The sequence below is a fragment of the Hyaena hyaena genome, unplaced genomic scaffold, assembly GCF_003009895.1.
Source record: "Hyaena hyaena isolate Hyena2069 unplaced genomic scaffold, ASM300989v1 scaffold_109, whole genome shotgun sequence".
Classification (NCBI taxonomy): domain Eukaryota; kingdom Metazoa; phylum Chordata; class Mammalia; order Carnivora; family Hyaenidae; genus Hyaena; species Hyaena hyaena.
In genome coordinates this window covers 2,070,587-2,088,318 of record NW_024080740.1, presented here as the reverse complement: position 1 = coordinate 2,088,318, position 17,732 = coordinate 2,070,587, and the positions used below count along the sequence as shown (strand labels likewise).

General features: G+C 37.5%; 1 protein-coding gene across 4 annotated transcripts in view; it reads left to right on the top strand.

Annotated features, from left to right (window-relative positions):
• The first annotated feature begins 2,585 nt into the window (after window positions 1-2,585).
• DYNC1I1 (dynein cytoplasmic 1 intermediate chain 1) overlaps window positions 2,586-17,732 on the top strand; it is a 270,147-nt gene continuing 255,000 nt past the window's right edge. For 2 of the 4 annotated variants that reach the window (XM_039236278.1, XM_039236275.1), the window contains exons 1-3: window positions 2,586-2,697; window positions 10,019-10,133; window positions 12,874-12,964. In XM_039236278.1, coding sequence (XP_039092209.1) covers window positions 2,590-2,697; window positions 10,019-10,133; window positions 12,874-12,964 — 314 coding nt within the window. In that variant the 5' untranslated portion in view covers window positions 2,586-2,589. Of the gene's footprint in view, window positions 2,698-10,018; window positions 10,134-12,822; window positions 12,965-17,732 lie in introns of all 4 variants that reach the window. The other 2 variants (XM_039236276.1, XM_039236274.1) reach the window with 1 other exon arrangement.

Here is a 17,732-nt window from a genome sequence, read left to right as displayed (position 1 = left end):
AGGGGATTTCCTCTCTGCCTGGTCTTAATCACTGCTTTGTGTCCTCATGCTATCTGCCTGGCTCCTGTAGGACTTTGAATTTTTGTGATTCGGCTTTAAACTTCATAGGTGGAGGACTCAGAATTCTCTTCCACAGCTTCGGTCCCCATCCAGCTTCTCATCCCATCTATAGTATCTATGCATTCTTTCTGCCCAGAAATCCCGTTGACACCCGAGTCACAACATACTACAAATGTTTTCATTATTTCCTTCCTGCCTTCTCTTTCCAGCTTCGCTGCTATCCTCCTTGCTCTCTCAAGGTTGAATTGTGTCTGAGTCTTTCTCTTTTGCATCCATATCTAAAGGCTACCAAGAGTTACTTCTTCCATCTTGGCATGGTTTCATCTGCCCACATTCCCTACATTCTGTCTCTACATCCACCCACCATCCTGTTGCAGGTGCAGTCGATCCAGGTAGATCATCAGCCTCCAGACAGCTTGCTTCCTTTCTACTTTCTGCTTCTATCTGTTTTCCAGGCAGGGACAAAAATAGGCTTAAGCAAATTCCATTTTTATTTGGTCACTTTCCCTTTCGAAAAGCTGCTGTGATTTCCCATCTCTCTTTATACTACATGGAACTCTTCTGTTTTGCAAAGGCTTTACCTGTTGCCTCCACAAATCCTTTTCTTGCCAACTAAAGTTTATATTTCTTGGCTTGGATTCATCCACATCTCTTAGCCTGCTGGTTTTCATTTTATAGGTTTTTGCATATCTGTATCTCCCCTTCTTTGCTAGTTCCTGACCTCATTTGATATCCACCTTACATCCCCCCTCCTCCTCAAAGCGTACCCTTGTTCATTCTAGTAGATCTTAATTATTCTTTTGCTCTGCATTCTGCCTAAACTTGTATGTTGGGGTCAGCAGAGTGGAGTAGTTCAGAGCATGGACATGCTTGACTTTACCTGCTGCCGTGTACTGACTATGAGGTCTTAGGACTTGCTGAGCCTCCATTATCTGAATTGCAAGCAAGGTCGTAATAACAACACTGGACTCCTTGGATTGTTATGATTAAATGTGATAACAAATAAACATTTGGTACTCAGAAACCAACAGGCCAGTGTCTCAGAGAACATCTCTAGCCATCTCACATGCCTACAAAGTGGAGTTATCCACACTTTGAAGGGGAGAATCTGGTTTTCCTTATCTTTGTACTCTGATGCCTTACGACCACGCCTAACACAGATTCAATGATCTTTGTTGAAAAATGAAGATAGGATGTGATCATAAATTGATTACAAAGATTAATTATTGTGATCATTCTTGCTATTATTTCTCAATTCTTTGTCATCACACCATGAACAGGAAGGAATACGTACAGTAATGTGCATTTTCCAACCATGTCTATTTTTTGGGAGGTCTGTTTTAGGGTAGCTGCAGATGCTGATTACCTTCTGAAGGCAGTGACAGGAAGTTTGAGGATTTTTCATTCTTTTGTATTCTTTGCTGCTTTTTTTGCCTTTCATTCCTCTGTCATCTACTTAGGGATTCATTATGTACTCATCATAGCTGCATATAAATAATATGTAAATGAATAGTCATGACATTTATGGATTTGTTTTTAGTTTTTTACTTTATTTTAGGAATTTGGGTCAGAGGGGGATTCTTCATTTCCTGGTGTTTCCATTTTCTTAGTTTCCAAATGATAGCATGAAAGAGACAAATATAATCATTGGTAACTGATGAGCGTGTTCTCCAAACTCATTTTATTTGCACATATTTCTGGCACCATCACCATCGGCATCACCATCCCCATTAACATAAAAATTAAATTTCATTCAGATAAATTTCCCAAGAACTTGCCATGGTTGTTATCTACTATTTCATGTGTTCACAAACATCTTTTGCTTTGGAAAGGGAAAGTGCTGGGATCAGCACTACTGCGTTCAGTATGCAAATGAAAGTTTTATAGAAATAGGACTGTACTGGAGACAAAATTAATTGTGACAGTTGGGGAGGAGTTTTACAGAAAAAGAAGATTAACGTGTTAGGTCTTTAGTGGCTGTCTTCCCTGAAGCATATAATGCTGGGCAAAATGAAATCTATGTGCCCCACCTAGCTCAGTGCAGGAATGCTTATTGAGTCCACAGAAATTTGAGCAGGCACATCTCGAAGGGTTTATGACAGCCTATTTTCTTTTCTCCGTGTGGGGATGAATTGGTCCATTATCATCTAAATTGGAAGTCATGGTGAAGATTCTTTTTTGATTCTCTTATTTATTTATTTTTTGTTTATTTGTTAAGAAACTTGCACAGAAAATGTCTTGCTTATTCTGAAGTAAGTTGCTATTATTCTTCAGACCAGAAGAGACTATACCATTGTATTTCTTCAAATATTTATGAATACATAAAAGGAAAATATTTATATAGCATGAGACCAGATCTAACTTAACTTGTTTCTTTGATTCTTCAGCATAGGCTAAGTAATACAACCTGTTATGGTAAAAAAAAAAAAAAATCTTATTTTCAAGCTTTTGAATGATTTTTGCAATGATAATACAGAAAAGTTATTTTTATATATTCACATTTTTTTCTTTTGCTCCAAGGAAACCAACATGTCTGACAAAAGTGACTTAAAAGCTGAGCTAGAGCGCAAAAAACAGCGCTTAGCACAGATAAGAGAAGAGAAGAAACGGAAGGAAGAGGAGAGAAAAAAGAAAGAGGTAAATACTGGGTATTGGGGTGTTGCGGGGAAAAAGGAAAAACACCTGATTCTGAGGGGCTGGTCAAATGATTAAGAGGGTGCTCCAGAAGAACCCTTCTGTGATCTCTGAATAAAATGAGTGGATATCTGCATACGCGGAGTAATAAGATCATTGTCACCTGCTGTGTACTAGTCAAGCACCACTTATGGTCAGAGGTCTCCAAGCCCCAGGTTCACCTTAGACTTGAATAGCACCTTGAAAGTGATCTGTGAAATCTCTATTATTAGAAATTTCTTAACATTTCTGTATCTTGGTTTCCTATCCTTAATATGGGAATGCTAATATATTTTTTATGGGGCTGTGAGAATTAAGAGTTAATCTTGTAAAGCATTTAGTAGTACCCAGGCTCTAGTAAGTGTTTAATATGTGTTAGGGTTTTTAAAAAATTATTTATTTATTTATTTATTTATTTATTTATTTATATTTTAGAGATAACTTTTTTAAGTCTACTTATTTATTTTCGAGAGAGAGAGAGAGACTGTGCACGCACATGAGTGAGAGCATGAGTGGAGGAAGGGCAGAGAGAAAAAGGGAGATATAGATCTGAAGCAGGCTCCAGGCTCTGAGCTGTCAGCACAGAGCCAGATTCAGGGTTCAAACTCATGAACTGAGAGATCGTGACCTGAGCCAAAGTCAGATGCCCAACTGACTGAGCCACCCAGGTGGCCCAGGAGAGAGAATCTTAAGCAGGTTCTGTGCTCAGCACAGAGTCCAATGAGGGACTCTATCCCACAGACCATGGGGTCATGACTTGAGCCAAAATCAATGGTCAGACACTTGACCGACTGAATCACTCAGGAGCCCCAATATGTGTTAGTTTTAAGAAAAAGTTTGTTTGTTTGTTTGTTTTAAACTACGAGCCTGGGATGCTTGGATGGCTCAATTGAGTGAGTGTCTGACTTTGGCTCAGGTCATGATCTCTCGGTTCATGAGTTCAAGCCTGGCATTGGGCTCTGTGCTGACAGTGTGGAGCCTGCTTCAGATCCTCTGTGTCCCTCTCTGCCTCTCCCTTGCTTTCACGTTCTGTCTCCCAAAAATAAATAAACATAAGAAAAAAACTACTGGCCAGAACATTTTAGAAGAAAAACAGAAAAATGATGCCAATGGATTTCCATGGTTTCCAAAGGGGTAAGGGTAGATAGTATAGTAGTGGACTCTGCTCCATGGACATAGAATTATGACATTTTGAAACTAGAAGAGATTCTTTAGAGACTTTCTACTGAAACCCCTCTTTATGCCTACAAAGTAGCAGAAACCCAGAGATGAAATATTGCTTTTCTGTCTGCCACACCCAGGATCCAGGACTCCAGATTCCCAGTTCAGTGCATTTCTGTCATATCATGTTTTCTTCTCCTAGCCCAATCCAACAAATAATTTATTTTTAATTCTCCAGTTTGTTGCGGTCATGTAGAAATAGCCCACATCTTGTACAAAAACCAGATGCCAAAGGTGGTTTGGAATCATTTTCTGAGAAGGAAACTTTATGTAGTATGATATACTTGTGTGTTTAGAAACCAGAGCTGCCTCCATACTTGGAATCTTCCTGTAAGGAAAAATAAAATGTCTTTTGGTGCCTTATAATCTATAAGGGTGGGAGACCAAGGTAACAGATTCATAACAATTATTTCCCAACAAAGTAAAACATAATTGCAGTTGTGTTTTAGCCTCCTGCCATCTCACATCCCTCCGTTCCATTACACTTTGATTGATGCCATGGTCTTATTTGTCCTTGACAGTGCGCATAATGTTTTTCTCTTGGTGATCTTTGCTATTACAAATGCAGTCTTTGAGTGAAGTAGAGGTGAGAATTGACAAGGAATGGCTATTCATTTCCATGCAAAGCCAAAAAAAGCATTAGGTTATTATGCTTCCTTTCCTTCAGATGTCAACACTTACTATAGTTTTAAAGCACCTGTTATCCTTTACTAATAACCAGTTTCCTTTTAAACTGACATTCTAATATCCAATTTGAATTTCATAGAATTACCACAAAATGTGATGTGGTATGGGAAATCTGGTTCTAAATTATGCTGTCTGCTTCGTCTTTGTCATTTCACCTATGGAGGAGGGGGATTGCAGGCAAACAAGACTGACTGAAACAGGCCACCCTTTCTGTTTCTGCACTGGGCAGCTTTGCCTGACGGAGATTTGGCCTGTTATACAGCAGACAGAGTCCTGGGAGGTTGGCAGTGGCGGGTGGTGGGGAGTGTGGTTCACCTGAACTCTCTATTTCCTAGTCTGGAATTAAAGGCACAGTCTTAGTTTCTTCATTTCCAAGGTTTAAGCCTGTGGTATCCTGACCTTGCTCCATGGGCTCCAATGGCAATACAGAGTCCTCATCTTCCATCTCAAAGTTTTTGATTTGAAAGATCCAAATGGGGCCAGACTTTGGGATTCACTGGACGGCACCATCGTTAAAGCCTGTCCTGTTCCCCAGCAATGCATTTCCCCCTGAGAAAGATCTTGCCTTGATTGGGTCAAAGTAACTTGTAGACTGTGATGACTTGTTTGTCTGAACAGACGATGCTGTAAGACAGAGCCAGGAAAATTCAGTGACTATGCATGGAGGCTTCTGAGGTGAATGTGGCTGGGAAACCTGGCTCTGCCCTTTACAGAATGGCCTTGAGTGAGTATGGGACCTTTCTGACCCTGTTTTCCCTTGTGTAAAATGGAGAAAAGAATAACCTACCTCGCAGAGTTCTGGGAGGATATAAGGAGCATATAAGGCACAGAGGGACTGGTCAGTAAGAAGCAGTGGTTATTCTGCTCCTGAAATTGGCAACGAGAAGAGGAGAATGCAGCCCCATACAGCTGGCTATATACATCTATCAGGATCCTGCTGATGAGGCCATTTTCCAAAAATGCTCCGTTATTGGAAGGATCTCTAATTCAAGGGTTCTAGCTTCCTGGAATTATAGCATTTTGTAGCTGAAGAAAACCTGAAAGTTTTCAAATGAGGATACTGAGCCCCTGAAGTCGAAGCCTTAAGGGTAGCTGCCCTTATCTGCAGTCTCAGGAAGGATCTCCTCTTCCAGCCCATGGCTCTAAACAGAAACCTTGAGTCATTCTTCTACTACCTCTTCTCCAACTTTTAGTGGCATCAGATCCTGGATGAACAAGATAGCACTTTCTTCTCTTCCCCATCTCCTTTCTTCTTAAATCCACATTCTGGCCAGTCTCAGCTACTTACATGTCCCCTATGGGCCACACTGTCTCTTGACAGGGAGCTTGTGAATTTTCACTCACTGCTTATACCATTCTCCTACTTCCCTTTTAACTTTATTGTCCTTCTCCTGAATGTTAACTACCTGTCTTTCAGTTCTCCCCTCAAATGTCACTTCCTCCAGAAAACCTTCTCTTCTACCTTTCTCCTCACCGTGACTAGTTAGTCTTGCCCCGATCCTTGACTTCATCACACCAGTTAGCACAGAGCATTATGTTTGCCTCTTCACTTGTCTTTGTCTCCTAAGAGAGAGCAGGCTTTTGAGGACAGGGCTGGTGTTTTGCACAGATCCTTTCACCTAGTTGAACTAGGATTGAATAAAGGATTGAAGCATGAATGATTGAATGCATGAATGAACACATTGACTAGTTAGTGGTAGTCTGAGATGCTGGTCACAGACAGCATCTTTCCAAACAGACACCCTTTCCAAACATTTGGAATCCTTTCCTGCAAATATCCTTGGAAATTCTGATCTGGAGTCTATAGGATGCCCCAGTCAACTGTCACTGACTCCTGAGTTTAAGATTTTCTAGTTTTTGTGGGGTTTGTAAAGAGTTAACAATAGCCTTAACTTATAGATTTAATTTTTAACTTTATTTAGGTTTATCTTTTAAAGAACACAAAGTTAGAATAATAAGGAAACAAAATGTTCCTTAATGCTAATCTGAATGACTGTTTTTCACCAGGACTGAAAATTGGTGTGAATTAGGACCACCTAGGTTGATTATCTCCACAGACTCTAGAAAGCTATACATGTATAAAATTACCACTCTCTGCCTCTTTGGATGTCAGCTGCTTTCTTGATTGTGATATTATGGATGAAATCTGATTTCAAAATAAATATAGTGGCCACCGTTTCAGATTCAGTCCCAGTTTCATGAAAAATTGGCTTTAATGCAATGAGGTGTCCTTAATGGGGCCACCCTGAAGTTTTGTCCTGTCCTTGGCCTTCTGCTGAATTGCTATAAGGTGGGAAGGACAGATGTTTCCCGGCCTGTCCTCAGTTGTTTCTTTGATAACTTGGAGCTGTCTTTGAAAAAGTGACTGACAGTTTTCAGCTGACAAGTTTCCTTTCTTTGACATTCCTCCCTGAGCCTCAGCTATGATCATTCTTTGCAAACAGAAATATCATTTGCTGGGATAGACGCCTAGCACATTTTTTAATTGTTAGCACTGCGAAATCACTCCTATTGAGTCATTAAAATATATTAGGAATCTGTAGTAATTACATGGAAAAAAGCAAAAGTTTCATGACTAGAGCACTTGGTATAACTAACTGCCTTGGATGAAGTATCACTCTATTTGGTGTAAGGTGCTAATTGGTAAGATATGAATTGCCTTTATTTTCAATAAGCCCCAGTTACCTAATTTTGCATTTTTCATGGTTGCCTTTGAGTGCTGATAGCTTTCTTAAACTTTTGCTACAACAAGATGGACATTTATGCTAACTAATATATGTCATCATATTGCCTCCATCCTTAAGAATTAAAGAAGGTGGAAGGCAGAGCATGAGTTGTAGAGGCACCTGTAGGAAAATGAATGAAAGTTTGGAGGCGGAGTTCAGGTCTACTGTCTTTGCACAGTGCATTGTTATGCATGCTGACATGTCTTATGCCCTCTAGTATGTTTCTTGAATGCTTAATGCTTAAAGAATAAATTAAAGAAAACATTCTGTGCCTTTCCTCATAGGATATACATGACAGAAAGTTATAGAAAATATACTCTAAGTTTATTGGAAAGGAAAGGATTAGGCAGATCTTGTTCCATTTGCTCTATTTAAGCTGCATTAGAACCTCTCTGTCTCATTACCATTGACACTCTGTTATCCTTCACTACGTTTTTGTTAAAAGAATGTGGAAAGGTTAATGATTCTTTTTGTTGTTAGGGTATGACAATGGCTTTGTTTTGAACACTGGGTCACTGCAAGTTTAGAGGACTCCTTCAAAAAGTGCTGTTGTAAAGGGGCTTGCTGAACGGGGTGCTGTTGGCAGAAATTGTCCTGAAGGACGTAGAATTCTGAGATTCTATAGTTATAGAATAGCAATTACCAAAGGCAGATATTCGTTCATTTACTCAATACATTAAAAATCTTTAATGTTTAATTTTGAGAGAGAGAGAGAGAGAGAGAAAGAGCACAAGTGGGGTATGGGCAGAGAGGAAGACACAGAATTCGAAGCAGGGTCCAGGCTCTGAGTTGTCAACACAGAGCCTGACGTGGGGCTCAAACTTTCAAACCACGAGAATGCTTAACTGACTGAGCCACACAGATGCCCCTCAATACACTTATATTGAGCATCTTATGTGTCAGGCCATGATCTAGATGTGAGGATAGAGAGGTGAACAAACTAAAAACGTATCTGCTCTCAGTAAAGCTGACAGTCCAGTGATGGCTAAACTCTTCACTGTAAAATCATACTGTTTCGTACTGGCTTCCTAAGACAGATTTTGCTTCTCTTAGTTTTTCCATTTGTATTTTAGTAACTTCTATGGTAATTCCCTTTTCTTTGATTTCCTCCATTCTTCTTTTAACTTTTGGGTATATGAATGTTGATATAGATCCTTACTCTCCAAGGTCCTTCTTCCTATTTTAGTTCTATCTTTGTCTCTGTTATGCACATACACTTTGGAACTTGCTTCACTAAGTTTAAATGTTAAAATTGGAAAAGAATGTGAACTTTGCTATCTTGACAGAGATTAAACTGCCATTCCAGAATTTTGGGTTACATGAGAGTGCCAGGAAGCCTCTGGTGCTCTCATTAGCCATCATCAACCCCCATAATGATAGTTTTTCCTCAAATGACAAATAGAATTCAAAACATGAGACCATTTTAAGCCTGAGGCAAATAATAACAAAAGTGTCAAGCCCAGCATTATGTGCAGAGATGCATTTTGCTTACAATCAGTGTGTAGGGTATCATCTGGGAGTAAGATAAAAGTTTCATGGACTTTTTGTGCTTCAGATGCCACAATGTAAGTTATGCTTTGGTGCTTGGAAATGTACCCAGCACCCTTGAAGCAGGTAATACCTGTTAGGTACCTAACTCGCCTATCGTACTCGAAGATGTGCTTGGTAACTGGATAATTAATTGGCTTTTGACAAGCTTAAGATAACTTCACTTTTGTAAACTCTCAAAGCTTTGTCACGAAGTAGCTGCATATCAGATAGGATATTACCATGTTTCAGATGTGGGATAAATGCCTTGTCTTAAGTAATTAACTGTGTTATGAAAAAGAAGAGACCTGAATGTTTAATTACCCCAGAATTCCATCACTGACCTTCTTTAACCTATATTTTATTATTCCTATCCTGTAAAAAACACAAACCAGACATAGGATCTGTCTTTACAAGGCTCTGTGTTTTTTTGACAGAATTTGGGAAACTTCTTCTGAATGATGTTTTTGTTCTATATTTTTCTACAAGATAATTTTCACCCTTGAGTTATATATTTAATGGAAGCCTATGAAAATCAGAATTAAGTAACAACACTTACATATCAATATTGCTCACATGCCTTAATAAACATTGTAGCATGGTTTGCTTAGATTACTGATACAGAGTGTATTTTGCAGTTATAGATTTCAGAACTAATTTTATTTTTTAGCCACATCCCAATAATTCTTTGTTTGTATAATCCAACATGAGGCATGAATATTATAAATACACACTCATCAAGAATTGATAGATAGTATGTCTTCCCAGAAGGGACAATGGGGTTGAAAAAGGCAAACAGGATTGAAAAAAATAATAACCTATATCCCAGTGAGAAGTATTTTAACTCTTATGGTTTCTTTCAAAACTGGGTAAGGGAAACTTTCATACCATGCGATAAAAGCAGGGGTAAAACACCTTCAACCAAAAGAGAAAGCACTGGGTTAGTAATTATTAAATGGAACAGTTACAATGTATTTTCTACACATGATTATGCACATGATTATATCTATTTAGGGCTTTTGCTTGGTCTTCACTGCCACGCATTTCCATTTTCAGTTTAAGCCAGGAAAAGCATACATTTAGGTGTGTTATTAACTTTTCTTACTGGCGTCTACTCTTTTTAGGCTGATATGCAGCAAAAGAAAGAACCTGTTCAGGACGACTCTGACCTGGATCGCAAGCGCAGAGAGACAGAGGCTCTTTTGCAAAGCATTGGTATATCGCCGGAGCCCCCTCTAGGTATTTAAACGGTGTTACTGTTTTCTAAAATTTGACTTGCATGGGATATACCATGTCCAGCGTTTGCTATTCTTTTATGTCTCTTTTATTTTTATTTTTAAAGAAATTCTGTGGCTTATGGTTCAGGTGTATTTATTTTTGGAACTGAAGGGGCTGGAAGGAGGTGGGAAGACAGATTGCTGCTTATTGACTGATTATATGGTCAACCTTCTCGACTGTGTACTAGTAGATTATTTTATACTTGTTAAATGAGTTGCCACATGGTAAACACATGAAATCTTGGAATTTTTTCTTAAATTGTTCTTCATTTCCATCAGTGAATCCCAGCCTCTCTCTGCCAACCTAAATACTGTGAATCTGGTTATGAATTTCATAACCACTACAAGCATAGGACTATGCCATGATGAAAATAGAAAGCTTAGTGGGATATGTGAAGGAAAACTTAAAATAGTGACAAATTAGCAGCTACTTAACAAGTTTAAATTTATTCAACTCTATTGTAGATCTTGGTTTTACTGCTAATTGGCATTTTTACTGCAACAACTTTCCTCCAACTCATTCATTTGTAGTTAATTGTCCATGATCTCATTTTGCCACTAGGGTTTGGATATTGAACTATTTGTTTTATTTGTGTTGAAGGTAAACTTCTACATGATATTTTTATTCTGTCACTTAATTGTGTATCTCTCATGTGATCATTTATTTTACTTCCCTTTATCCATTTGCTTTCCATACATTTCAGGATAATCCTGGGGTGTCTGTGAAACTGCATGATAGCCAATATAGTAAAAAAAAAAAAAGCAACTCTAAAAATACTGCACATAAATAGATACAATATCAAGTCTTCATTTCAAAATGGTTTGTTTTTTTTAAATCCCACCATTGGCTTTTATATTAAAATAAATTTTCATTTATTTCCATAGTTACCTAAGTTAAGAGTAAAAATTGTACGATGTGCAACAAAATGACAAGCATTTTATTAACATAAATAAGAACAAGCAGTATATAATAAGCTAATGAATTATTAAATATTACTGGATATAATTTAATAAATACACACAATTAAAACACCATAAAAAGTCATTTTCTACTGAACCTCAGTCTGCACTAGGTAAAATCATATGTCTAACAATGATATAAGCAGCCTCTACAAGATATTGGTTACTTCGTTTAACTTCTTTATGGTATGGAAGATGTAACCTTTGGGATATTTGGCCGATGGACCTTCATTGAGGAGCTGACAAACCTTTTAATACTTAGTTGACTTGTCACATAATGTAGACACTTTGCAATAATCCATATGTTTTTGTCTCAAAATAGCCTTTGAAATTCTGTTGCAGTGCGAACACTGGTTAAACTCCGTAGTAGTATGTCCTATTTTCCTCTATTCTATGTTTAAACGCCAGCAATTAAACTTTAAGAACCAGAGAGTTAAATATCTCTTAACCATGACCACCACGACCAGATTCGGAGCTGTTGCTGCATTCCTGCCAGGGGATGTAGTGTGAGTGGCACCCATTTTCAGTTTTCATCCATCTCTCCACCTTACCCTCTGACTTACTGCAGAGGGTAATCAGTGAATTAATTGTGGGAGTGCATGAAATTCCTACTTTCTTGACAGATCTGCCATTGTGTTATAGGATTTGGACAAAATAGTTAAAGCTTTTACTCTATTAAATAAATAAAAGGAAATTGCACATGATTGAAACCAAATGGGAATCTACACTTATGTATTGAAGTTTCTTTCTGTCCATATGGCTTCTTTGGCACGTGTGATATTGAGAACCCACTGAATTCATCTGGCCTGGAGCCATCTTGGCTATTTGGTGCAGCTTCTATCTGAAGGACGTTTGGCTTGTACCTGAAGGATGGAAAAAAAGTACATTTGCATTTCCTTTAGCTTTTTTCTTTTATTATCCTTGCTGTCAGATTTTCAGCTTGCACTGACCTCAATCTTTGAACTTATTTCCCCTGTCTTCAGAATGGCAGTTTATTTTGTACCCATGGCAGTGCCTTGTAGGGCTGCTGCAGGCAAAGGAAAACAAGTTCCAAAGGCAGTAAACAATACAATGGGATGAAACTGTTAATTAAATGTAAAAATAAAGCAGCCTGGCATTTTCCTTTGTTTTGAAAGAGATTTTTAAATTACCAGGTTCACCATTTACCCTTTCTCTTATCTGTCATTTAGTCTCTCATGGCAAATGCAGTTTATATTCCATGGACAACACACAACCCCCCACCAATGTAGACATACAACAGACTTTCCTGTCTCTCCTTGACCACTTAAAATCATTCAGAAATACTCATTCCATAAGATTTTAAAGTTTTATAGACACCCATTTTTTAAATAGGTCACATCTATACTAACAAAATAAAGTGGAGAATTGAAATTATCTGGATAGTTCACCCTAGAGATATATTTGACTTGAAATATCTGGATAGCTATTTTGATTCTCCATTTCACTTTGTTAAGGTGGACATGGCCTTAGAATCCCTAAGTTAATTCTGTCTAAATTCATTTCAAATTTTAATTTCCAAAATATGAAAAATTCACTTGACTTTCTTCCTTTTCTTTCCTTTCTTTCTTTCTTTTTTTTTTTTTCTTATCCCATCTTAATCTCTCCTGGCCATACAATCACTTTAATTTGGGCCCATTTGTTTTTATTTGTCTGACACTGCTCTTCCCCAGTGCAGTCGCTGCATTTTTTAACATGGGATACCTGTTATTTTCATTATTTAGTCCCAACCCCTATGTCTCCCTCCTCGAAATCAGTGAGCACTCCCAGTGAAGCCGGAAGCCAAGACTCAGGAGACCTGGGACCCTTAACAAGGTAAGAACTGTTCCTCTGCAAAGGCCAGGGGGAATGTCAATATTGCAAGACAAGAGAGGCAAAAAACACCATGCTGCTCTAGTTGTACACTATTAAATGTCCGTGCATCTGCATGTATACTCAGTCAGTTTATGTTCAGATTTACGGTGGCTTGCTATTTTACTGGCATAGAAATGATTTTAAGCACTAGAAATGATAAATTTCTATCTTATTTTTCCTTGAGTGGGCTAATTTAGCACCATGTGTCTTGTTTGACAAATACGAACACATCCATTAGCTTAGGCCTCAAAGAAAGAGAAGGATCAAAGGCAAGTGGAATATATATCCAGCTTCTCATTATTCTACTCTGGTTTGGTTTCCATGGGGATTTTTGTGAATAGAACACTGAGATGTTCTAACCCTAAATTTAATTTTTTAAGCATGGTGCTTATTGGCTAAATAGTATTGACTAATTTGAGAACTCAGTCCCCAAAGTGTTATTATTATTACTAATTATGATCATCAGGGTTGACTGTTCTGTTTTCTGAGTCAATTGCCAGACTTTTATTACACTATGTATATACTCGGAAGATTAGAAAACTTCAGAAAGTGAATATATAGACATGTTCTAATTCAACCACTTAAGGGGTAACCAAAAGGCAAAGATGTGAAGAGAAGTCTCATTAACATGCATGGAGTCATGGTAACTTTCTTCATCCAGTTGCCTTTGCTAAGACTCCCATATGCAGGTGCCCATAGGCAGGTGATATAAATGAGCTGGGCATGGGGGCCTGTGGTAACTGGTTGGGAAACACACTAGATAGGCCAGATGGTCTCCTCACAGCTCAGGCTGGTTGAGCTCATGTGGAAATATGGACCCGATTTTTCCACATCTTTCAGTTTTTCATGAGAAGCCAAAAATTAAAGCCTTTATGTAACAATCTCCATGTTAAATGTTAACGACTTTGTTAAAAGAAGTTGTGGGACAGATTTCACCTATGGGCTGGCAATTTGTGACCTCTGTCTTTGACTCTTAATTAAAATAAAAAAATGAAGTAAAATACTTTACTAAAACTTGAAATAAAAAAGAAACAATCATCCACCACACTAGTGTTCTAACAAGTCAGCCTTTGCCTTATTCATGTACCTTTCAATCCTTGTCTACCTGTGTGTTTCATGTTACCACATGTGTTACTGTGTGAGAGGTATAAATTTTTGCATTTTCCTTTTTCCATTCAACACATTCTCATAAGCATTTTCTGTTGAAAGTACATTGTTTCCATAGAGGCTGAGGCAATTTTGGTAGAGAAAATACGGAAATCAGAATAGTCTAGTATTAGCCTGAGCTCTAGGGTTTTTGTGGTGTGTGTGTGTGTGTGTGTGTGTGTGTGTGTGTTTCCTTTCTGAAACCAACATTTAAGTAAGACTGGAATTGTCTGACCCATATCTGCCTATTGGTGTGTTTCAGAAATGAGTATTTTGTTTAATACAGGGAATTTTGAAACAAGTGGACACTGCTTTCAATTTGAGAACAATGGAAGTAGAGGTTTCTGTGGGTACCAGGCTGGTTTATTCTAGCAAATTGCCTTTGTGATTTGGGGGCAGTACACGTCTTCTCTCATCTTTTGCTTTGAACACTTCAAAAGGTCTTTGAGGGGAGGGAAAAAAGTAACAATAACACAGTTATGTAAGATCTAACATTTGTTCAAGAGCTGGCACAATATAATTACATTCCTTAGGGGGTCCATTGGCCTATCATTAAGTTAATATATTTGCCTGTTTCTATACAATGATGGTGTTGTGTCATTAATGCTCAGCTTCAAGGGGGTACATTTGGCAGCATTAAATTCTATTACTGACTTCACAGTTGATGAACCCTTTTGAAAATTCTGTAGAGAAAGCTGACCTATGCTGTTACTGCTCTGGGGATAGCAGCCAATATTTCTTCTTAGAGAACATCACTCTTCATTTCTTCCCCCACTTATATGATGTTTTTGTAATTTAATGAATCACTTTGGAAGAGGTGCTGTCTTCCCCCCCCCTGTGTAATTCCAAGTAGCTTCCATTCTTGATAGGAACGTTCTGGCAAGGGTGGGCAACTGGAAATCAATGAGCAGATCCCTACCTGAGTGCAGGTTTCATAGGAATGCAAGAAAGTTGATGTTGAGGAAATAATGATTTTCAGAAACACTGAGCACAAGATTTGTTTGAGGAATAGGAATATCTTAGTAAATCTTGCCCTTATTTTGAACTAAGGAAAATTCCATGCAAATTTGTTTTTGCTTCTATAAATAAATATGAATTAATTTCAAAAGAACCTTAATATTTCAGTTTTTGAAATTCCACTTGGAATACCTTTTTTATAGAAGAAACCTCTTTGAAAACAGTTACTATTAACTTTAACACATCATAAAACATGAGATGGGAAAAGAGCTTGGTAAATCCTGAGAATATAGCTCTGTAGTCACAAATTTGCCGATGTATATGGAATGTGGGGTCTTTGAAAAGTGGAAAATCTTTCAGAAAATAACCCAAATCAAATTAAAACATCTGGTCCTACCTAAAGGTGCACATACATTCTCTGATCCATCTGTCAGAATCTCAAACCAAAACTGAAATTTTCTTTACAGAGCCTAAACTGGCAAGCATTTCTTATGTAACCCCTGTGAGTGGTTAATTTGCAAAGTGGCGCATTTAATTTACCCTGTTATATGGAAAAGTTTAAATCAGGGCTTTAAAAAAGTCAAACAAAAATTCCTTTTATTGATTTTTAAGAGCGGTTGAGTAAAGATTTTAAAATCAGTGAATAGAAAGTCAAAATATATAATCATTTTTCAATTATATTAGTGTGATTTAATTTTCACTTAAAGGGTCACAATTTGTTTTGCATTTTCTGCTTCTGTTGATATTGCCTGCTTCTCATATGCAATTTACATTTGTGGTATTTTTGTTTCTTTTAATTGCTTCTTTCTTGGTAGAAGCAATTAATCATTGCTCAGTTAATCACATTGGGCAAAGAACAACCTCTTAGATATTAAAAACTCTATTTTATTAATAAAACACTTGAAAGACTAGTTTTACTTAGGTTTAAAAATCCTGAATATACTATATGCAACTGAAACCCAACACAGTATTGAGAAAGTACTATGCTATGACTAATTAGGATTGGTTAAAAAATTCAAGGATATTTTAGTGTAGGAAATGTGTTACCATAATTCAGGATATCAAAAGGTCACAGAGGGAGGAGTGATCATTGTAGTAGTTAGTTAAATGGTACATGAGAAATTTAAACACCTATACCTATATTTTAAAACTTTTTGTAAATGAAGAATAAAAATATTTTTTCTCAATGATAAGTGTTAATCTCAAACCAACAACCTATGTCTTTTATACACAAGAGTGAAACATCTAGCATTTTATAGCCCTGAAAGAAGAATGGCTTATATTTAGTTGAATACGTTTCTCTTTTCCTCAGGAAATGGCAAGTTCCTTGAGGTCAGGGAGTAAGTGATATCTGACCTTGTGAGTATTTGATGAATGTTGGTTGAATGAATCAACTATTATCTTAATTTTTACAGATGAGGACGCTGAGGCACACACAGAATAAGTAATTGTCTCAAGTTCACACAGAACATAGATACAGTGCTAGGTTTTAACCTAGACGGATTGTTAGAAATTTTCACAACTATACCACTACCCTACATGATCTCTGACAGCAATTGCTATAGGTGATATACATGACTTAACCCAAAAGGTTATTATTCGTATTAAATAAATTAGTGTCTTAGCACTAATTTCTCAAGCACTTAGAAAGGAGTCTGGCATCTATTAAGTATATGTGAGTTTCGGCTATTATTACTGGGTTTTTTTCCCCTCACATTTTAGTCACATTTTTCCAATAGGAAGAGATCTCTTTAGATTCTTTCACAAAATTTGTTGGTGTCATTTTTAAGTTTGATGCTGCTGTATCTTCATCCAAGTAATTGTGTAAAAAGGTTGAGCAGGACAAGACCAAGGATGGATTGTGGTGCGTGTCCCCGGAGACCACTTTCGGGGTTGCCCAACTCTTAATCTGTAACTTCCATAGATTCAACCAGAAATGAATATAAGTGGTAATCATTCACCCACCTTTATTCTTCCCCTTCACATGGATGGCTCACAGGGAACTTTGCACCAGAGCCCTTCTCCTGGTTAGCCAAGATTCCTTTGGCTTCTCAGTGATAAACCTAACTTGGAGGCTATACTAGCCTGCACAAACCCAGGAAGGTGTGTTGATCTCATAATGTTCACGTGGCCACTAGGGTGTAAGCAATATCCTGTCCAAAACCTGATTCCAGGAAGAAAACTTTCAAAATGATTTAAAAAATAATGTGTTATCATGTTAATACTGTACAGTCTACTATTATGATGATAATACCTATCCTGTAGCGTCTTTAACAAAATAGTCAGTAGGAGAGGTTACTGGTGTTTGTCTTTGGCGAGAAGTGGCAGGGGGATGATGGTAGAAAAAGAATTAATTTCTGTCTTCATTTTCAACCATATGTGGTCTTAACACCATCATTAAGTTCTATTTTCCAAGCAATTAGGACATTCAAGTTCCCCCACATTTTATGTTTAATAATCTCTTATTATTATGGAAACAATTTCAGTACATTTTTGTACAATTAGAAGACATGGACAACCAAAAATTAGAGAAAAATCATATTCCTACCACCAGAAGTTAGCACTCTTAACACTTTAACGTATATTCTTTCACAAAATATATGTGTCATCATATATATGTTAAATG